Consider the following 18,185-nt stretch of genomic DNA (forward strand, 5'->3'; position numbering starts at 1 on the left):
TGGTCTGCAGCTGCTCTGTGATGAATGGCTTTGGCGACAAAGTGTCCGATACATTCTGATAGCCCCTGAGAAAGGACAGGGTGAGGGAAGGGGGAAGTCTTTAGATAGGTCAAAAGGGAGATGCTAAGGTCGTATTGATGACAGAGGAAGGAACTTTGAAAGAGAAAGAGAGGTGATGAACGACTTAGAATGATAAGGAAAGAAATGGCCAGTGAGAGAGAGAGAGAGAGAGAGATGCTAACTGAGGAGAGATGTTTTATCTATGAATGACACAATAAGGAAAAAAAAGTGGGAATGCACTATGACCTTTGACTCCAGTGGCTCAGGAGAGAAACAAACAGAGGCAAGCGCTCACCAGACTGTTTAACTGAACCAACAATCTTACTATTTAACAACACTGAAAGTAACATACATGTAAAATAATCCTTCAAATGTTTCTTACACTGGATCTTATGATACCTCAGCCTCGATTACTACATAACCACCTTAGGTGTCATTTTCATTCTATGAAATTGTCCCTTTTAAAAAGCTTATTTTAAAGTAAATGTCCTAAAGTTTTTCAACATATTACCTGACAATTAGGTGTTGCTAATATTACATTATTATATAATATAACATTATGCAATCTCAAGCTAAAATAATACTTTTAAAACACTATCATTCAAACTTTGGAGTCTTTGAGATTTTTTTCTTTTCAACAATTAATCATTTTATTCAGCAAGGATGCATTAAATTGACCAAAAGTGACAAGACTTTTACATTGTTACCAAAAAATGCTATTTCAAATAAATGCTGTTCTTTTGGGGTTTTTTATTTTCATCAAATAAGGATCAAGTTTTCACAAAAATATAAAGCAGCACAACTGTTTTCAACATTGATAATAATAATAATAATAATAATAATGTCTCTTGAGCAGCAAATCAGACTGATTTCTGAAGGATCATGTGACACCGAAGACTGGAGTAATGATGCTGAAGATTCAGCTTTACCAAACCAGGAAACAATTACAATATTTTAAAATAGAAAACAGTTACAATAACGAGATTTCACAATATTACTGTTTTTGTTGTATTGTTTGATCAAGTAAGTGCATGATTTGGTTAGTTTCAAACTTTTGAACAGTAGTGTATGTAATAAAATATATCTATGACTCGATCTTACAGTCATGATAGATCAAGTTGATTATTTTAAAGAGAATTTAACAGTGATATTTCTACAAATACTGGCACTTGAAATTATGTTTTTACATATAAATAGCACATCATTTTAGTAAGGAATAGTTATGATGGCAACACATGGCACACAAACTCAAGTTTTCTTAAATAATACACTATGCCCACTAAAATATACAGTATTTGTGTGCAATTAAATTTCTAAAAGTAATACTAAACTAAAATTCATAGTTCTATGATGACTCCAGTACTACTCTATAACTACAAATCTACAAAGAACAATATCTGGTACCAGAAATACATGACTCAATTAGTTATTGCTGAACATACACATGCACACATAAGATCAGAACATAACTGAATTAAAAAATCATTGTAATAAATCAGTCTGAAATCAGGTATGACTAAAACAACATCTGTGAAATACAACAGTGTTTTAAAACTGAAAAAAAAAGAGAGATAAGGATACTTTTAAATGGCCATTTTGATGTAATATACAGGAGACTCTTAGGAAAATGGCACATTGGGTCTGTGCAGCACAATGTTATAGTGTTAATTAATAATAATAATAATTCGTTACATTTATATAGTGCTTTTCTGGGTACTCAAAGCGCTTAGTTTAGGATTAGAGACAGAGGTAAAGGTTTGGCTATCAATATATTGACCCTCATTTGTATATTGATTCTGACTATCTTACTTTTACCTGGACATATCTTGTGAAGCAGTCAGACCTGTCATTGGATTCTGCTTGGCTTTAGGGTCACTGAAAAATAAACAGACACTTTCAGATTACATATTCCCAGAAAATAAATTCAAGGAACATATATATATATATATATATATATATATATATATATATAAAATTTTAGTTTATAACAATTATTATGTTTCGGTATGTATTTTAATAAAAGAGGTTCTCACCCTGGCTGGTCTTCATACAGTAGTGTATGTTCATACCGCCCTCCAGTGGGTACATTTAGCGTTGTACTTGGGTCTTCAATGCAGTTGTGACTTCTCAAATTAAATTTCCTTTAAATACCTTCAAGAAAATGAAAGCAAAAATCAATAGTCCTTAAAGACAATGCATCTTACAATCCATAGTAGTGTGCCTTGTTAAGCCCCCTTTTAATTGAGGAATGATATCACATTTTAGAGTTATTATCAGTTTTAATAGTGATTATGCTCATTAATAGGTAACGATACTGGCCTACACACTTAAAACAGGCTGACATTAAAGGAGTTCACCCAAAAATGAACATTCAGTCATAATTTACTCATCCTCACACTGCAAAAAATGGCTTATCTTACTTAGTATTTTTGTCTCGTTTCAAGTCAAAATATATAAAGATTCGTAAATCAAGATACTTTTACTAGACAAGCAAAATTACTTAAGATATTTAGGGGGCGGGGACTAAATTAAGTGCATTTTGTAAAATTATCTGCCAGTGGGGTAAGTAAAATACTCTTGTTTTAAGAATATTTTACTTACCCCACTGGCAGATAATTTTACTTGTTTTAAGCAAAATGCACTTAATTTTTAAAAATGCCCCCTAAAATTCTTAAGCCATTTTGCTTATCTAGTAAAAGTATCTTGATTTAAGAATTTTTACATATTTTGACTAGAAACAAGACAAAAATAGTAAGATAAGCCATTTTTTTGCAGCGCATGTCGTTTCAGTCCAAACCTACAAAACTTGGAAAACAAATGAAGATATTTTAAAACTCTGTTTTTGTCCATCCATTTAAAGTCCATTTAAAATAAAATTCTCCAAAAGAGACACTGCCGCTTTATACGATTAAAAGATTAAATGTATGCTTATATAAACAATGATCAATGCACAATACAATTACTTATGATAAAATAAAGCTTAAACGTGCATGCAGACTCATGATGATGGCTTTTGCAGCGATCTGGTCGAGATTCAGTGGTTAAACTAGCTTTAGGAGGTTATTGAGTTAAAAAAACAAAAAAACAAACAAACGAGTGACTTGAAGTGACAGCGCCCTCTTCTGGATATATTATTAAACATTGCGTCCAGTTTTCTAACATAGGCCTAAAAAGAGCCCTTCAAACTGGTCTCCCCAGCTTGAGGATCAGGGTCCGGGACATACTTCTAGACCAACTCCGCATTTTGTGATTTATAAAAATACATTCACTTGTCCTTGAATTAAAAAAATAAAAAAATAAAATCACATGAAGGTAAATGTAAATCTTGTTGTTGCAACAGGGTATATCTATTAGGCTACAAATTAACACATATATAATCCATATTTATAAACTCAAGTTAGTTGCAGCTGGCATAATACAAGCTGAATAAATATCACACATATATATATCACAATGATCATCTTTATGGTAAGAATTTGCCAGAGGCAACCATCCAATTTACACAATATAAGAAATGAGAGCAATAAGAGCAGGAAATAAGAACAATCCTCTTCTTGAGAACTGCAAATGAATGCAAAATTCAATCAACAAAACTACTAGCCTAATACAATAAATGCAATCCCATTGCTGTGAACCAGCCTTTAATAGCACGTCTTTTGAGTTTCTTTGAAACACTAAAAAAACTAAGTGTTTTTGGTTGTTGTTCTCTTTTTTCAATAGTTTAATCCTTGTAACCCTTAGTTTTACAAATGAACTCTAGCACAAGCACTGGTCTGCTAGTAAGAGGCCTCGGCGTAACTGAAGTCATGTGATGAGGCTTATGTGTGAGATCTATTATCCTACAAAAGTCATGAGACAGGAATCTGACTGCCAAAGAGCTTATTCTCTCCAAAAGAAAACCCTGCCATTCGCTCAATGTTTGGATAAACCACAACTTAAAAAATGGGCCTTACTTAATATACTATTTTTCATTAGGCTAGTATTGTTATTATTTTATTTATGTTATTTTATAGTGCAGAGAAGACCATATACCTGGAAGCTAAAAGGGAAAAACAAACAAACAAAAAACGTTACGTTCATTGGAAAAGAGGAGAAATTAGTGTGACGCACATGAACTGTGTCTATGTGAATCCAGCCTTCATCCTAAAAAACACATTGGGTGGAAAATATTGATGTCTAAAGGCGGACGAAACCGTGTTCTCCTTCCAGAGGGCGCATGCAGGCTCAAAAAGCAGATCGTTTCTTTGAACCATATTGAAGTTTTGAAAGGGTTTTGTCTTTATTGGAGAAATTTGCAAACGTGTATACTGTTTTACATTTATATATTTTTTTTTTTCCAGTGACTGTTCCCTGACATATAAACAAAAATCTGACACAAAAACTCTATACAATCATTTCACTGTCCTATTCAGAAATCGTAAACCACTGTGACTGGACCCCCTCAAAAAGCGCTGAGAAAAGTAACAGATACCATTGACAGGGACGCGCTTGTGTTTTTTTTTAACAAGGTTCTAGAGAATAATTTACACAATAATATCCACACTTAGATCGATAATAAATATTATACCGAATAAATAAAGGGAATAGAAGAAATATAGGAATTATTATTTTTAGACCCCTCGAAACTGCTCAATAAGCCCCGCCCACTCTTTGTTACACATTAATGTTTTTTTGCCATTCTATCGGTTTACTGTATTTCTGTGAGAGAAGAGCAGCGCGTTGCCGCATCTGAGCATCACAGGTATGCGATTCATTCTCACTGTTTCTTTTTTGAAACAGTTTGCTACGATGACATTACTGCAAGTATTGTTGAATCATTTCAGATGACAACATGAAATTAATTATAGTAATTATTTTATCAGGCGAAGGGCCTGCTCAGCAGGAACCCATATGAAATGTCTTATTGCGTAGTACATTTTTAGATTTGCTCAGCCTTAATGGATTACATGTTTTATCTTTTAATATCTACCTGTAATATAATATTCTGTTATAATTTGTGAAAATGTCACACTAACGTCATATGATATATTGAATGGCATCTGATGTAAACAGCTGTGTTGTTTTTAGTCATCATGTCTTACAGAATGATGGACAGCAGTCACTCACAGCCGAGAGATTTCAACAACCTCACTCAGACATGCAGCTCAAACATCCAGAAAATCACGCAAAACAGTGAGTAGATATGTGTTTCACATAGAAACTCACACTTGGAGAGAAGATTAACTTAATAAACACACTTTGAACGATTATGATTGAATGTTTTTGTCTTTTCTCATAATAATGTCTCATCGCATGTTTTTCTGTGCATAGCTGGTCAAATCAAGAGCATGCTTTTCCAACTTGGTACCAGACCAGACACACCAGAACTTCAGGACAGACTGTGAGTGCAGTTATATCTCCATCCATTCTTGCATCCAAGACTATCTGACTATCTGACCCATGTGTGAAATGACTGAGCAAACTCAAATAATGATAGTGGACAGGTACACCTTAAAGAAAATGTGTTTCCTACTACTTCCATCTTGCAGAAAAAATAACATACTACATTCAGCTCATCATAAAAGGCTCATCAGCGTGGGGCAAAAGGCTTCCAGTACTGATACGCATGGCAAGCCGTTCAGGAATATATTGTGTGAATATGGATTGTTTCACCGGTTGAATGTATGGTTTAATGACAAACACATTTGTTTATAATACATTGGTATAACCAGATATATATATTGATTTAGATACATCGATCTGATCACATACACGTGAGTTTGTAATGTTGGTTTGTTCAAGTAAACGCTGGGCTCCTCAAATATGCAAAGGTTTCCTCAACTATATATTGGTTGAGATAAATCTGTTTCCTCAAGTTTACACTGGTTTCTTCAAGTATACATTGGTTTATTGTTTTCTTCAAGTATATCATGGTTTAGATACATTGGTTGGCTCAGGTATACATTGGTTTATTCGACTGTATATTGGCTTAGATACATCGCTTTACTTAAGCTTGTGTTGTTTTTTTTCAATTATATATTGTATTAGATACATCAGTTTCCTCAACTATGTATTGGTTACTATATATTGGTTTATTCAAGTATACATTGGTCTGTATATATGGGTTTCTTCAAGAATATATTGGTTTGTTTTCTTCAAGTATATATTGGTTTAGATATATCTGTTTCCTCAACTAGGTATTGGTTAGTAAATATATATTGGTTTAGATACATTGGTTTTCTCAACTATGTATTGGTTAGTATATATTGGTTTTTATGCCATGGTCTGTCTGAATGCTCGATTCTGATTGGCTGGCAGGTGTTGATTAAATTTGTTGAACCGCACAGGTAGTTCCAGGTCAGTTTAATCACGTTCTATATTAATGCGCTTCCTATAAACATTGGTAACCATAGTAACATAGAGTTACAGTTAAATAGTAATACAAACGAAAATAACCGTCATTTTTATCGTTCCGGTCAAATATTGCAGCGCAAATATTATTAACATCTTTAATATGTGAATGCTGGGAAATAACCATGGCATAAACGGGATAATCAACGGCTAGCTGTGCATTAAACGATTTGAATGCACTTCGCGGAGACAACCACCCTCTGCTGCGCGTCGGGCGGTTCTTCGTTTTGATGATTATAACTGACAACTAAGGAAAATCCCAAATTCAGTATCTCAGAAAATTAGAATATTACTTAAAACCAATACAAAGAAAGGATTTTTAGAAATCTTGGCCAACTGAAAGGTATGAACATGAAAAGTATGAGCATGTACAGCACTCAATACTTGGTAGGGGCTCCTTTTGCCTGAATTACTGCAGCAATGCGGCGTGGCATGGAGTCGATCAGTCTGTGGCACTGCTCAGGTGTTATGAGAGCCCAGGTTGCTCTGATAGTGGCCTTCAGCTCATTTGCATTGTTGGGTCTGGTATATCGCATCTTCCTCTTCACAATATCCCATAGATTTTCTATGGGGTTCAGGTCAGGCGAGTTTGCTGGCCAATCAAGCACAGTAACACTATGGTCATTGAACCAGCTTTTGGTACCTTTGGCAGTGTGGGCAGGTGCCAAGTCCTGCTGGTAAATGAAATCAGCATCTCCATAAAGCTTGTCAGCAGAAGGAAGCATGAAGTGCTCTAAAATTTCCTGGTAGATGGCTGCGTTGACTGTGGACTTCAGAAAAGACAGTGGACCAACACCAGCAGATGACATGTCAGCCCAAATCATCACGGACTGTGGAAACTTCACACTGGACTTCAAGCAACATGGATTCTGTGCCTCTCCACTCTTCCTCCAGACTCTGGGACTTTGATTTCCAAAGGAAATGCAAAATTTACTTTCATCTGAAAAGAGGACTTTGGACCACTGAGCAACAGTTCAGTTATTTTTCTCCACAGCCCAGGTAAGACGCTTCTGACATTGTCTCTGGTTCAGAAGTGGCTTGGTAGCCCTTTTCCTGAAGACGTCTGAGCGTGGTGACTCTTGATGCACTGACTCCAACTTCAGTTCACTCCTTGTGAAGCTCTCACAAGTGTTTGAATCAGCTTTGCTTGACTGTATTCTCAAGCTTGCAGTCATCCCCTGTTGCTTGTGCACCTTTTCCTACCCAAATTCTTCCTTCCAGTCAACCTTGCATTTTTATACGCTTTGATACAGCACTCTGTAAACAGCCACACCTTTCAGTAATGACCCTCTGTGACTTACCCTCTTTGTGGAGGGCGTCAATGTTTGTCTTCTGGATCATTGCCAAGTCAGCAGTCTTCTCCATTATTGTGGTTTCAAAGAACAAGAGATACCCAGAATTTATACTGTAGGGATGGTGGTCATTAATTGAAACTCAAATGTAAATATTCTAATTTTCTGAGATACTGAATTTGGGATTTTCCTTAGTTGTCAGTTATAATCATCAAAATTAAAAGAAATAAACATTTGAAATATATCAGTCTGTGTGAAATGAATGAATATAATATACAAGTTTCACTTTTTGAATGGAATTAGTGAAATAAATCAACTTTTTGATGATATTCTAATTATATGACCAGCACCTGTATATACACCCCTCACATTTCGGCAACCATTTTAGTATATCTTCTCAAGGGACAATTCTATAGAAATGAAACTTGGATTTATTTTAGAGTAGTCAATGTGCAACTTGTATAGCAGTAAAGGTTTACTGTCCTCTGAAAATAACTCAACATACAGCCATTATTGTCAAAAAAGCTGGCAACAAAAGTGAGTACACCCTATAATTGATAACAGCTATACGTCGTTTAACCATGCAAAGCCACATGTCCTATTCATCATGTTTATGTTTTTGTCTGCTTGACAGGACCATACAAATTTGTGTATCTTATATTACAGCAGTTAAAATTTGGTGCTTTCAGTACAGTTCTCTCATACTGACCACTGGATGTTCAACATGGCACCTCATGGCAAAGAACTCTCTGAGGATTTGAGAATTAGAATTGTTGCTCTCCACAAAGATGGCCGAGGCTATAAGAAGATCAGTAACAACCTGAAACTGAGTTACAGTACAGTGGCCAGGGTCATACAGAGGTTTTCCAAGACGGGTTCCACTCGGAACAGGCCTCGCAAGGGTCGATCAAAGATGTTAGATCCTTGTGCTGTGCTGCAGGTGCAGAAGCTGGCTTCGAAAAACAGATGCATGAGTGCTGCCAGCATTGCTTTAGAGGTTGCAGAAGCGGAAGGTCAGCTTGTCAGTGCTCAGACCATACGCCACACACTGCAACAAGTCAGTTTGCATGGCTGTCATCCCAGAAGGAAGCCTCTTCTGAAGCTGACTTACAAAAAGCCTGCAAACAGTTTGCTGAACACAACCTGTCCAAGAGCATGAATTACTGGAACCATGTCCTGTGGTCTGATGAGACTAAGATAGATGAGGCTGATCTGATGGTGTCCAGCATGTGTGGCGATGCCCTGGTGAGGAGTACCAAGAAAATTGTCTTGCCTACAGTCAAGCATGGTGGTGGTAGCTTCATGATGGGGCTGCATGAGTGCTGCTGGTACTGTTGAGCTGCGGTTCATTGAGGGAAACATGGATTCCATCATGTACTGTGACATTCTGAAGCAAAAGATGATGCCCTCCCTTCAGAAACTGGGCCAAACAGCAGCTTTCCAACATGATAACGACCCCAAACACACCACCAAGATGACAACTGCCTTGCTAATGAAGCTGAAGCTGAAGGTGATGGAGTGGCCAAGTATGTCTCCAGACCTGAACCCTATGGAGCACATGTGGGGCATTCACCATGTGTCTAACATCCAGCAGCTCCGTGATGTTATTATGAAGGAGTGGAAGAGGATGCCAGCAACAACCTGCGCAGCTCTGGTGAACTCCATGCCCAGGAAGATTAAGGCAGTTCTAGATAACAATGTTGCCCCTACAAAATATTGACACTTTGGACACAGTTTTGACATGTTCACTTAGGGTGTACTCATTTTTGTTGCCTGTTATTTAGACAATAATGGCTATATGTTGAGTTATATTTAGAGGACAGTAAATTTGTACTGCTATACAAGCTGCACATTGACTACTCTAAAATATATCCAAGTTTCATTTGAGCAGTATTGTCCCTTGAGAAGATATACTAAAATTGTTGCTGAAATGTGAGATACTGTGAGAAATGTGAGATGTTTTGTGAGATACTGTATATTGGTTTAGATACATTGGTTTCCTCAACTATGTATCGATTAGTATATGTTGGTTTCTTCAAGTATATATTGGTTTATATACATCGGTTTCCTCAACTGTGTATTGGTTGGTATATATTGGTTTATTCAAGTATACTGTATATTGGTTTAGATATATTGGTTTCTTCAACTGTAAATTGGTTTGTTCACCTATATAATTTAGTTTCTTCAACTATGTATTGGTTTGTATATATTGGTCTCCTCAGCTATGTATTGTTTTAAATACATCGGTTTCTTCGAGTGTATATTGGTTTGTTAACCCTCAGGTTGTGTTCAAATCCCTATAACACTTGTGGTGTTCCCTGTCAAAAATGACCGGGGCACAAACAATAGCTTATAAATCTCTTGTTATACTATATTATCACCTAATATTGGTATCAATCTTTTTGTCAGCTTGTTTTCTTTCAATTAGGACTGGTTTTGTGTTTATTTGTGGAACGGATTTATCGTAGGCCTCGTTAATCTGGGCCTACGTACATCAGTTTTTGAGTGAAAAAAGCTATTTTGTGGATCATTTTGTCAATATTAAATACAATATGAAAAAACATTTGCACTGTTTATCACACTAGCATGTTCTAATGTTTAACCAAGCAACTTGTTTTGAAAAGCTTTTATTTTGTGCAAAAAAAAAAAAAAAATGAAATGCAAGAAACCAATAAACTAACCAATACATGTTGAGAAAACTGATGTATCTAAACCAATATATACTTGAATAAACCAATATATAATAACCAATACATAGTTGAGGAAACATATATATCTAAACCAATATATACTTGAAGGAAACAATATATATACAAACCAATATATTCTTGAAGAAACCCATATATACAGACCAATATATATTTGAATAAACCAATATATAGTAACCAATACATAGTTGAGGAAACCAATGTATCTAATACAATATATAATTGAAAAAACAATACAAGCTTAAGTAAAATACATTGGTTGAACAAACCAATGTATACCTGAGCCAACCAATGTATCTAAACCATGATATACTTGAAGAAAACAATATATATACAAACCAATGTATACTTGAAGAAACCAGTGTATACTTGAGGAAACTGATTTATCTCAACCAATATATAGTTGAGGAAACCTTTGCATATTTGAGGAGCCCAATGTTTACTTGAACAAACCAATGTATACAGGAGCAAACCCACGTGCGTGTGATCAGACCAATGTATCTAAACCAATATATGTCTGGTTATACCAATGTATTATAAACGAATGCGTTTGTCATTAAACCATACATTCAACCAGTGAACCAATCCATATTCACACAATACACATGTATTATTTCCTGAACGGCTTACTTTAGCTGAAGTAATATGTTTTGTGTAATATCTTTTAAGTCTATTAATTAAGTTAATACTTGTTCAAAAATATAATTTCAGCAAAGTTTGGGCTATTTTTGTTTATTTTTATTAGATTGTTTTATTTACTTTTATTCAATAAATACATTATCAGTAAAATATTTTCATGTTGAATATGCATACAAAATTACTGCAAGATTCTGAAAGCTTTTTACACTGCATAATCATTTTAAATTGCCTTATAATAGTAACAATAAATAATCGATTTTATTATGTAAAAATAATATGATTAATGTCATATTTTTAAATAGGATGATTCCATTATAAAGATGGCGATAATCGCTCTAAGGAAGATACCCAACTTAATAAATTATACTAACTGTTTGCATCTAAACAACACATGGAAAAGTCTGCCAGCTATTAATTACCACATAAATGATTCAGCTTCAACAATAGGGGTGCATTTTACCCCAAATATACATATTCTCCAGTTACTGAAAATGTAACCAAAACTTATATTTATTAACAAGACCTTAACGCTACTATAAATTTCATTTCAAAGACCAATTTGTGAGTCGAGTTTTTACATAAACAAGAGCATAAAATAAGAAAGAGAAAATACAATCAAAATTTGGGGCAAAATATCTTTTGTCTTTCTCTTGTGATTTTAACTTTAAACTTTAACTTTAAATATTAGATCAACTTTGTGATTGTGCGAAGAATCATCCAAATATGCACAGTAAAATTTTGTCACAGTAAGTGACTTTTGTGCCATCTAGTGGTTAAGAGGACAATAAAATCTAATTCTCAAGGGATAGTTCACCCAAAAATGAAAATTATGACAGCATTTACTCACGCTCTGGTTGTTTCAAACCAGTATGAGTTTCTTCTTCTGTTGATAAACAAAAGAAGATGTTTTGAAGAATGCTGAGAACCAAACAGTTGATGGTAGCCATTGACTTCTATAGTATTAACTGTTTGTTTACCTACATTCTTTAAAATATCTTCTTCGTTCATGACAAAAGAAAGAAGCTCATATGGTTTTGGAAAACCTGAGGGTGAGTAAATAGTGAGAATTTTCATTTTTGGGTGAACTATCCCTTTACAGAGTAATTATAAAATTAAGTGTTGAGTAATATTAATTAAAAATATGTACTTACCATAGGTTTAGCTTTAGGAATAGTGTTGAAATATACAACGTGATTACTTTGCAAGTAAGTGCATTAAAAGAAACTGACTATCTGTAGCATTTGATGATAGTAACTTGCAAACATTGGCAAATGCAGTGGGCAAGTTCTCCTCAGAGATTCTAGCAGAAACTTTGCAAACAAAACTTTGTTTCCTGAGACTATACTAATTATCTCTCACAAAGTGGATAAATAGAGTGTGGGAATTATCAGCCTTTCTATTTCAGCTAGCATCTGCTCATTTTGGTATGAAATTAAGAGAGTGTTATAAATATTAACATCTCCGTATGTTGCAAACAGCCAGCAAATGCAGCACTACACAAACCAGTTAGCAAAAGAGACCAACAGACATCTGAAAGACCTGGGCTCTCTACCACAGCCACAGTCTCCTTCAGAACAGGTGAGTTCACACTTCCTCATACCGACCTGTAGCTGGCCTCATATTGGCCAGATGTGGTCATGATAATGCTTCTCTTCGCTCAGCGGCAGCAGAGGATTCAGAAAGACCGTCTGATGAATGACTTCTCAGCTGCCCTCAACAACTTCCAAGTGGTCCAGCGGCGAGCCGCAGAGAGGGAGCGTGAATCAGTGGCGCGGGCACGAGCTGGCTCCAGACTCCACGTAACTATGTATTTGCCAATTATCTGATGCTTATTTTTGTTTGCCATTTCCTTAATACAAAGCCTTTCATTTTGCAGGTTGATGAGCTCAATCAAGATGAACAGCTTGTGACATTTGAAAAGTAGGTTCATCATATTCACTAAGACATAGGAGTATCTGTTTTGTGTGAAGAATGAAAAATGAAAATTCTGTCATTATTTACTCACCCAAGGATTGTTCCAAACCCATAAATCTTTGTTTCATCTTTCAAACACCAGTGAAGATATTTTTACATTTCTCATCATTTTTGTTCAGACACTAAAAGTTCATAAAGACATTGTAAAAGTAACCCATATTAATTAAGCAGTTTATTTCAGTTTAATCTTCGTGATCGAATTGTTCTTTTGAACTAGTTCTTTTTAGTGAACTGGCAACCCGATCTCATGAAAGTGCGTATAAATAGTATGCCAAATAAAAACGAAAACTTGTGGTATCGATATGCAAAAATGGACTTTGGTGTGTATATGCTACGAAATGGGTAGGAGGATTAGGGTTGTGGGGTAGATGCATATCATATGCACGCGAAAACTGCGTATTATATGCACGCCAACAAATTTGGTATCATATGCACGCCAAACACGTTCGTATCATATGTATGCCAAAGTCCATTTATGCGAATCAATACCACATGTTTTCATTTTATTTGGCGTACTATTTGTACACATTTTCATGAGACCGGGCTCCAACTGGATGAACCCAAAAGAATTGGACTGACTTAAAACAGTCCATGTCTTGAGTCAACATTTATCCACAAGCTCACTTTCGGACGTGCCTGATAATCACTCTGGCTTGAAATATCCCAGAGTATATGATATAAAGTTGGATTTTGCTCTTCTTAGCAGGGCTCCAGAACAGAAGAAACTTTAACAAATAAAATGTACTGGAAATATAAATCGTAAATCAGCTACATGCACATAACTTTATTTAAATTAGTTTTTGAGCATGAATTTTCACCCGTGGGGATGATAGAGTGTACTAATGATGCAATTATTTTATGATGTAAAAGAACTGGTGAAACATTTTTTGAGCTAGTTCATTGAAATCCAAAAGAACTGTTTTGCGGAAAAGAATCGAATTGCTCTTCACTAATTTTTTTTTTTTTTAAATAACACACATTCACCTTATTTGTCCCATAAGAGCAGGCCATTTGTAAATTTAATGTGTCTGGCTTCCGGTGTCATTCGCTTCCAGCTAATTCTAGCTGTACAAAACTCGTTTTGCTGCTTGATATTGCAAACTGGTGTGTCTTACCATGTTATTTTAATGGTATTATCTTAATTATGAATACACTGGCTTGTAGTTCAAACAGTTTTACCGTTTACTACTTTATTGTTATTCTTCTCGTTATTTCCCTATAGCGGCTAATGAACCGGAAATCTCACACTTTCACAGAAAACGGCTTTCTTGAAAAATAAGGTGGATATAGAGCACATCAAATATGGTCAACAGAAGGTCAAAAGTATTTTTTACTTGACACTCAAGAACCAATAAGGTTCCCACGTGTCACACAAGCACATCTGAGGTTTGTTCTTGCTCTTTGAAATGACATGAGAGTGAGTAAATGAGGTTAGAATTGTCATTTTTAATAGCTCAATGTCTAAAATCTAAAAATTAATCCTTTATCAAGCGGTGTTCATAATTCATTCGAACCCAAGGATCAAATATTGCCCTCATGTATCCTGATTTTGATTAAAATGCACAAAACAAACATGCAATACATATTCCAAAATATTTTACTGATATGATATGAATCAGATATGAACAATATGGGTCTGGTGAGAGATATGAAAGCAGAAATGTTCATAGCTTTTTTCATTTGAAAAGAAATGAAGGGTGGAGGATGCAGACAGAAGAGGAACCTTTCAACGAAGAGGACCTTGAGCTTATTAAAGAGAGAGAAACTAATATCCGTCAGCTTGAGGTGAGCACTTCCTGTATGACATCAGCATACAAAAATGATAATTTCTCATAAGCATTCAAACTAGCCTTTCATAAATTGTCAACTTTTTGATAATTCATTTTTTATACCTTTAAAAGATGTCTTCAAATACATTGTCATTTTTTGCAAATTGTAATTATATGGTAATTCTCAGACATGGATTGTGGTACAATGTCCCAACCACTTTCTGTTCTTGATTCTTGCTTCAGTCAGACATTATGGATGTGAATCAGATCTTCAAGGACCTTGCAGTCATGATCCATGACCAGGGTGACATGATAGGTTAGTCAAGTTCTCTCCAACCAGATTTGAAGAGCTTTGTTTAAACTCTTTTTTTGCACAGATTCAGCTGTTCACAGATTTTAAGGCCTGGTTTCCTCCTGTTGTCATTCACAGATAGCATTGAAGCCAATGTGGAGAGTGCAGAGGTGCATGTGGAGCGAGGATCCGAACAACTCCAGCATGCGGCTTATTATCAGGTATCAGGCCACGATGGATATACTGTATATATATATATATATATATATATATTATATATTACTTTCATTCCTTTACACATACATTACCAGTCAAAGGTTTGAAATAATATATATATTTTTTTTTTATGTGCTTTGAAAGAAGTTTATTATGATCAACAAGGCTGCATTTATTTATTATACAGTATATAACAAAAATATTAGATAGTACAGCTATTTTCAACATTAATAGTAATAAGTGTTTCTTATTCACTACCATTCAAAAGTTTAGGGTCAGTAAGACTTTTTTAATTTTATTTTTAATTTTAATTTTATTCAGGTGAATGATCAAAAGTAATGTCATTTATCAAAAGATTTCTGTTTCAAATAAATTATGTTCTTTTGAACTTTGTTTAACAAAAGAATCCCAAGAAATAAAATGAATCATGTTTTTCACAAAAAAATATTATGCAGTAATGTTTTTGTTTTCAGAAAATAATATTTTTATCATTGATAATAATAATAATAATAATAAATATTTTTAGGGGCAAATCAACATATTAGAATGATTTCTTTCTGAAGAATCATGTGAAACTGAAGACTGAAGCAACGATACTGAAAATTTCACAGGAATGAATTACATTTTAAAATATATTCAGATAGAAAACAAATATAGTTCTTTAAAACTGTAATAATAACAATTCACAATATTATTGTTTTACTCTGTTTTTGATCAAATAAATGCAGCCTTGGTGAGCATAATAGATTTCTATCAAAAACAAAAAAGGTCTCTATTTCAAAATGATTTCAGACTTTCGACCGGTAGTTTATGTAACAGATGCAAACGCTAATGTTAGCATTGCCGCCTGGTAGACTGAATATAATTGTGTTTTTTCCTTTTAAGAGAAAATCCCGCAAGAGGATGTGTATTCTGGCTCTTGTCCTGTCGCTGGTGGCGACCATCTTTGCTATAATCATTTGGCAAGCAATCAGATAAGATGGGCGCAGAATCGGACAGAAGTACTGGATCCTACTTCAGTGTTGAGTGAATGACGTGTGTGTGTGTTTATTGTGTGTGCAAATGCAAGCACATATTTGTGGGGGAAAAAATGACTTCAATTTCTGTAGGAATGGCTGGTAATATTGTGATGTGAACCTAGGGTCTCTTAAACGTTTCGACCTATATACTCCCTTCTTATCTAAGACAATTATCAAACATGTATTTCATTCTAAGTGTACTACAAATACAATTACATATTTACGTACTTAATAAAAATTCCCTGCAATTGTACTTCTGGTATACTAAACCGGTATACTTAAAGTCTGATAAATTGGAACAACTAATTTTGTACTTTAATTGTGAGGAAATAGTGCTGAAGTCCAACTAAAGATATACTGAAGTATATTTGATTGTGCTAAAGTGGAACTATTGCAAGTATACTTCGTGTACACTTTAAATATCTTGCATTTAAAGTCCAATATTATTCAAAGATTATTCAATCCTCATCAAAAGTGTCATTAAAAACATTTTAAGCTTAATATTAGGAAATGCACATTGTGCTCAAGTGGTGTTCCAAATAAGTTTCATGTCAGTAAGTCTCGAGCGATATGTCAGTAAATAATATATTAATAGATTGGAACTATACTTGGTATGAAATAAATTGTGGATCAGATCCCAATACTAAGAGCCATTCATGCAGAAATACACATCAGTGTTTTCACTAAATCTTCACATATGTGTTAAATAAGCAATGCTAGTAAGAGAATAGTTTCCTCTATTAAAATGTCTGTCTATGAAATATCTGGAGCATATACAGTACAGCATCAATCATGATAAGGTTTACGTTTGCAACCACTTGCATGAATGTAATTCCTTTTAAAAAATTGTGTTTTGTTGCTTCAGGTCTTGATTCATTTTTTCAAATGAAATTATGCAAAATAATAGTTTATTCTTCAAAAATATTTATTTCTCAAAATTATATCAAAGACTTTAATGTTGTGTATCTTTTTAATGCCCAGTGCTTTGATTCTCGCAAGTACATGTATTTCTTAGTAGTACATAAATATGAAATACGTTTTAATAAATTGTTCTTCAATGCTTATCTTCTATCTCTATCTATCAGTTTGTTTGTTTTTTCAGATGATCAATATTTATTTCAGATAATTTGTTGTTAATGTTTCCTTTTGTATGCTCTAAAATTGTCATTAAAAATAGAAACAAAATGCATATACTCTTTATTATACACTACCATTATGAAATTATAATTTTATTCAGCTGGATGTGTTAAACTGATCAAAAGTAAAGACATTTATAATGTCACAAAATATTTCTGTTTCAAACAAATTGTTCTTTTGAATTTCTAATACATCAAAGAATCCTGAGAATAAAGTAAAATGAATCATGTATGCAAATCAGCATATAAGAATGATTTCTGAAGGATCAGGTGACACTGAAGACTGCAGTAATGATGCTGAAAATTCAGCTTTGCATCACAGAAATAAATTACATTTTAAAATACATTCTAATAAAAATCTGTTTAAACTTGAAATAATATTTCACAATGTTACCATTGTTAAATAAACGCAGTCTCGGTGAGCGCAAGACACTTCTTTTAAAAAAATCTTACAGAACTCAAAACTTTTGAACAGGTTTTATACTCTTAATACAGGGAATATTGGTAGTCTGCTTATTTCCCTTGACATTGCTGAAGAAGTTCTTGGCATTTTGCAGTTCTAAGGCCATCTGCTTTACAAAGCGCAGAAATCATTATCGTTTGTAAAGAAAAACAAATGTCGAAAACCAAAAGTGTATAATTGCTCACAAAATGCCAAGTGCATTGGATGTGCTGATTTAAATAGGACTG

General features: G+C 34.3%; 1 protein-coding gene across 3 annotated transcripts; it reads left to right on the forward strand.

Annotated features, from left to right (window-relative positions):
• The first annotated feature begins 4,687 nt into the window (after window positions 1-4,687).
• stx12l (syntaxin 12, like) lies at window positions 4,688-17,504 on the forward strand. 3 transcript variants are annotated; one of them, XM_058746921.1, is made up of 10 exons: window positions 4,688-4,801; window positions 5,128-5,232; window positions 5,371-5,440; window positions 12,568-12,667; window positions 12,757-12,888; window positions 12,966-13,009; window positions 14,752-14,848; window positions 15,076-15,148; window positions 15,263-15,345; window positions 16,226-17,504. In XM_058746921.1, the coding sequence occupies exons 2-10, from the start codon at window positions 5,133-5,135 to the stop codon at window positions 16,316-16,318; spliced, it is 792 nt and encodes a 263-aa protein (XP_058602904.1). In that variant the 5' UTR covers window positions 4,688-4,801; window positions 5,128-5,132; the 3' UTR covers window positions 16,319-17,504. The 3 variants fall into 3 exon arrangements, with proteins under 3 accessions (XP_058602904.1, XP_058602905.1, XP_058602902.1); XM_058746922.1 differs by having other exon boundaries at window positions 12,760-12,888; XM_058746919.1 differs by having other exon boundaries at window positions 12,751-12,888; window positions 16,226-17,503.
• Window positions 17,505-18,185: the final 681 nt, after the last annotated feature.

Source organism: Onychostoma macrolepis, chromosome 16, assembly GCF_012432095.1.
Source record: "Onychostoma macrolepis isolate SWU-2019 chromosome 16, ASM1243209v1, whole genome shotgun sequence".
NCBI lineage: Eukaryota > Metazoa > Chordata > Actinopteri > Cypriniformes > Cyprinidae > Onychostoma > Onychostoma macrolepis.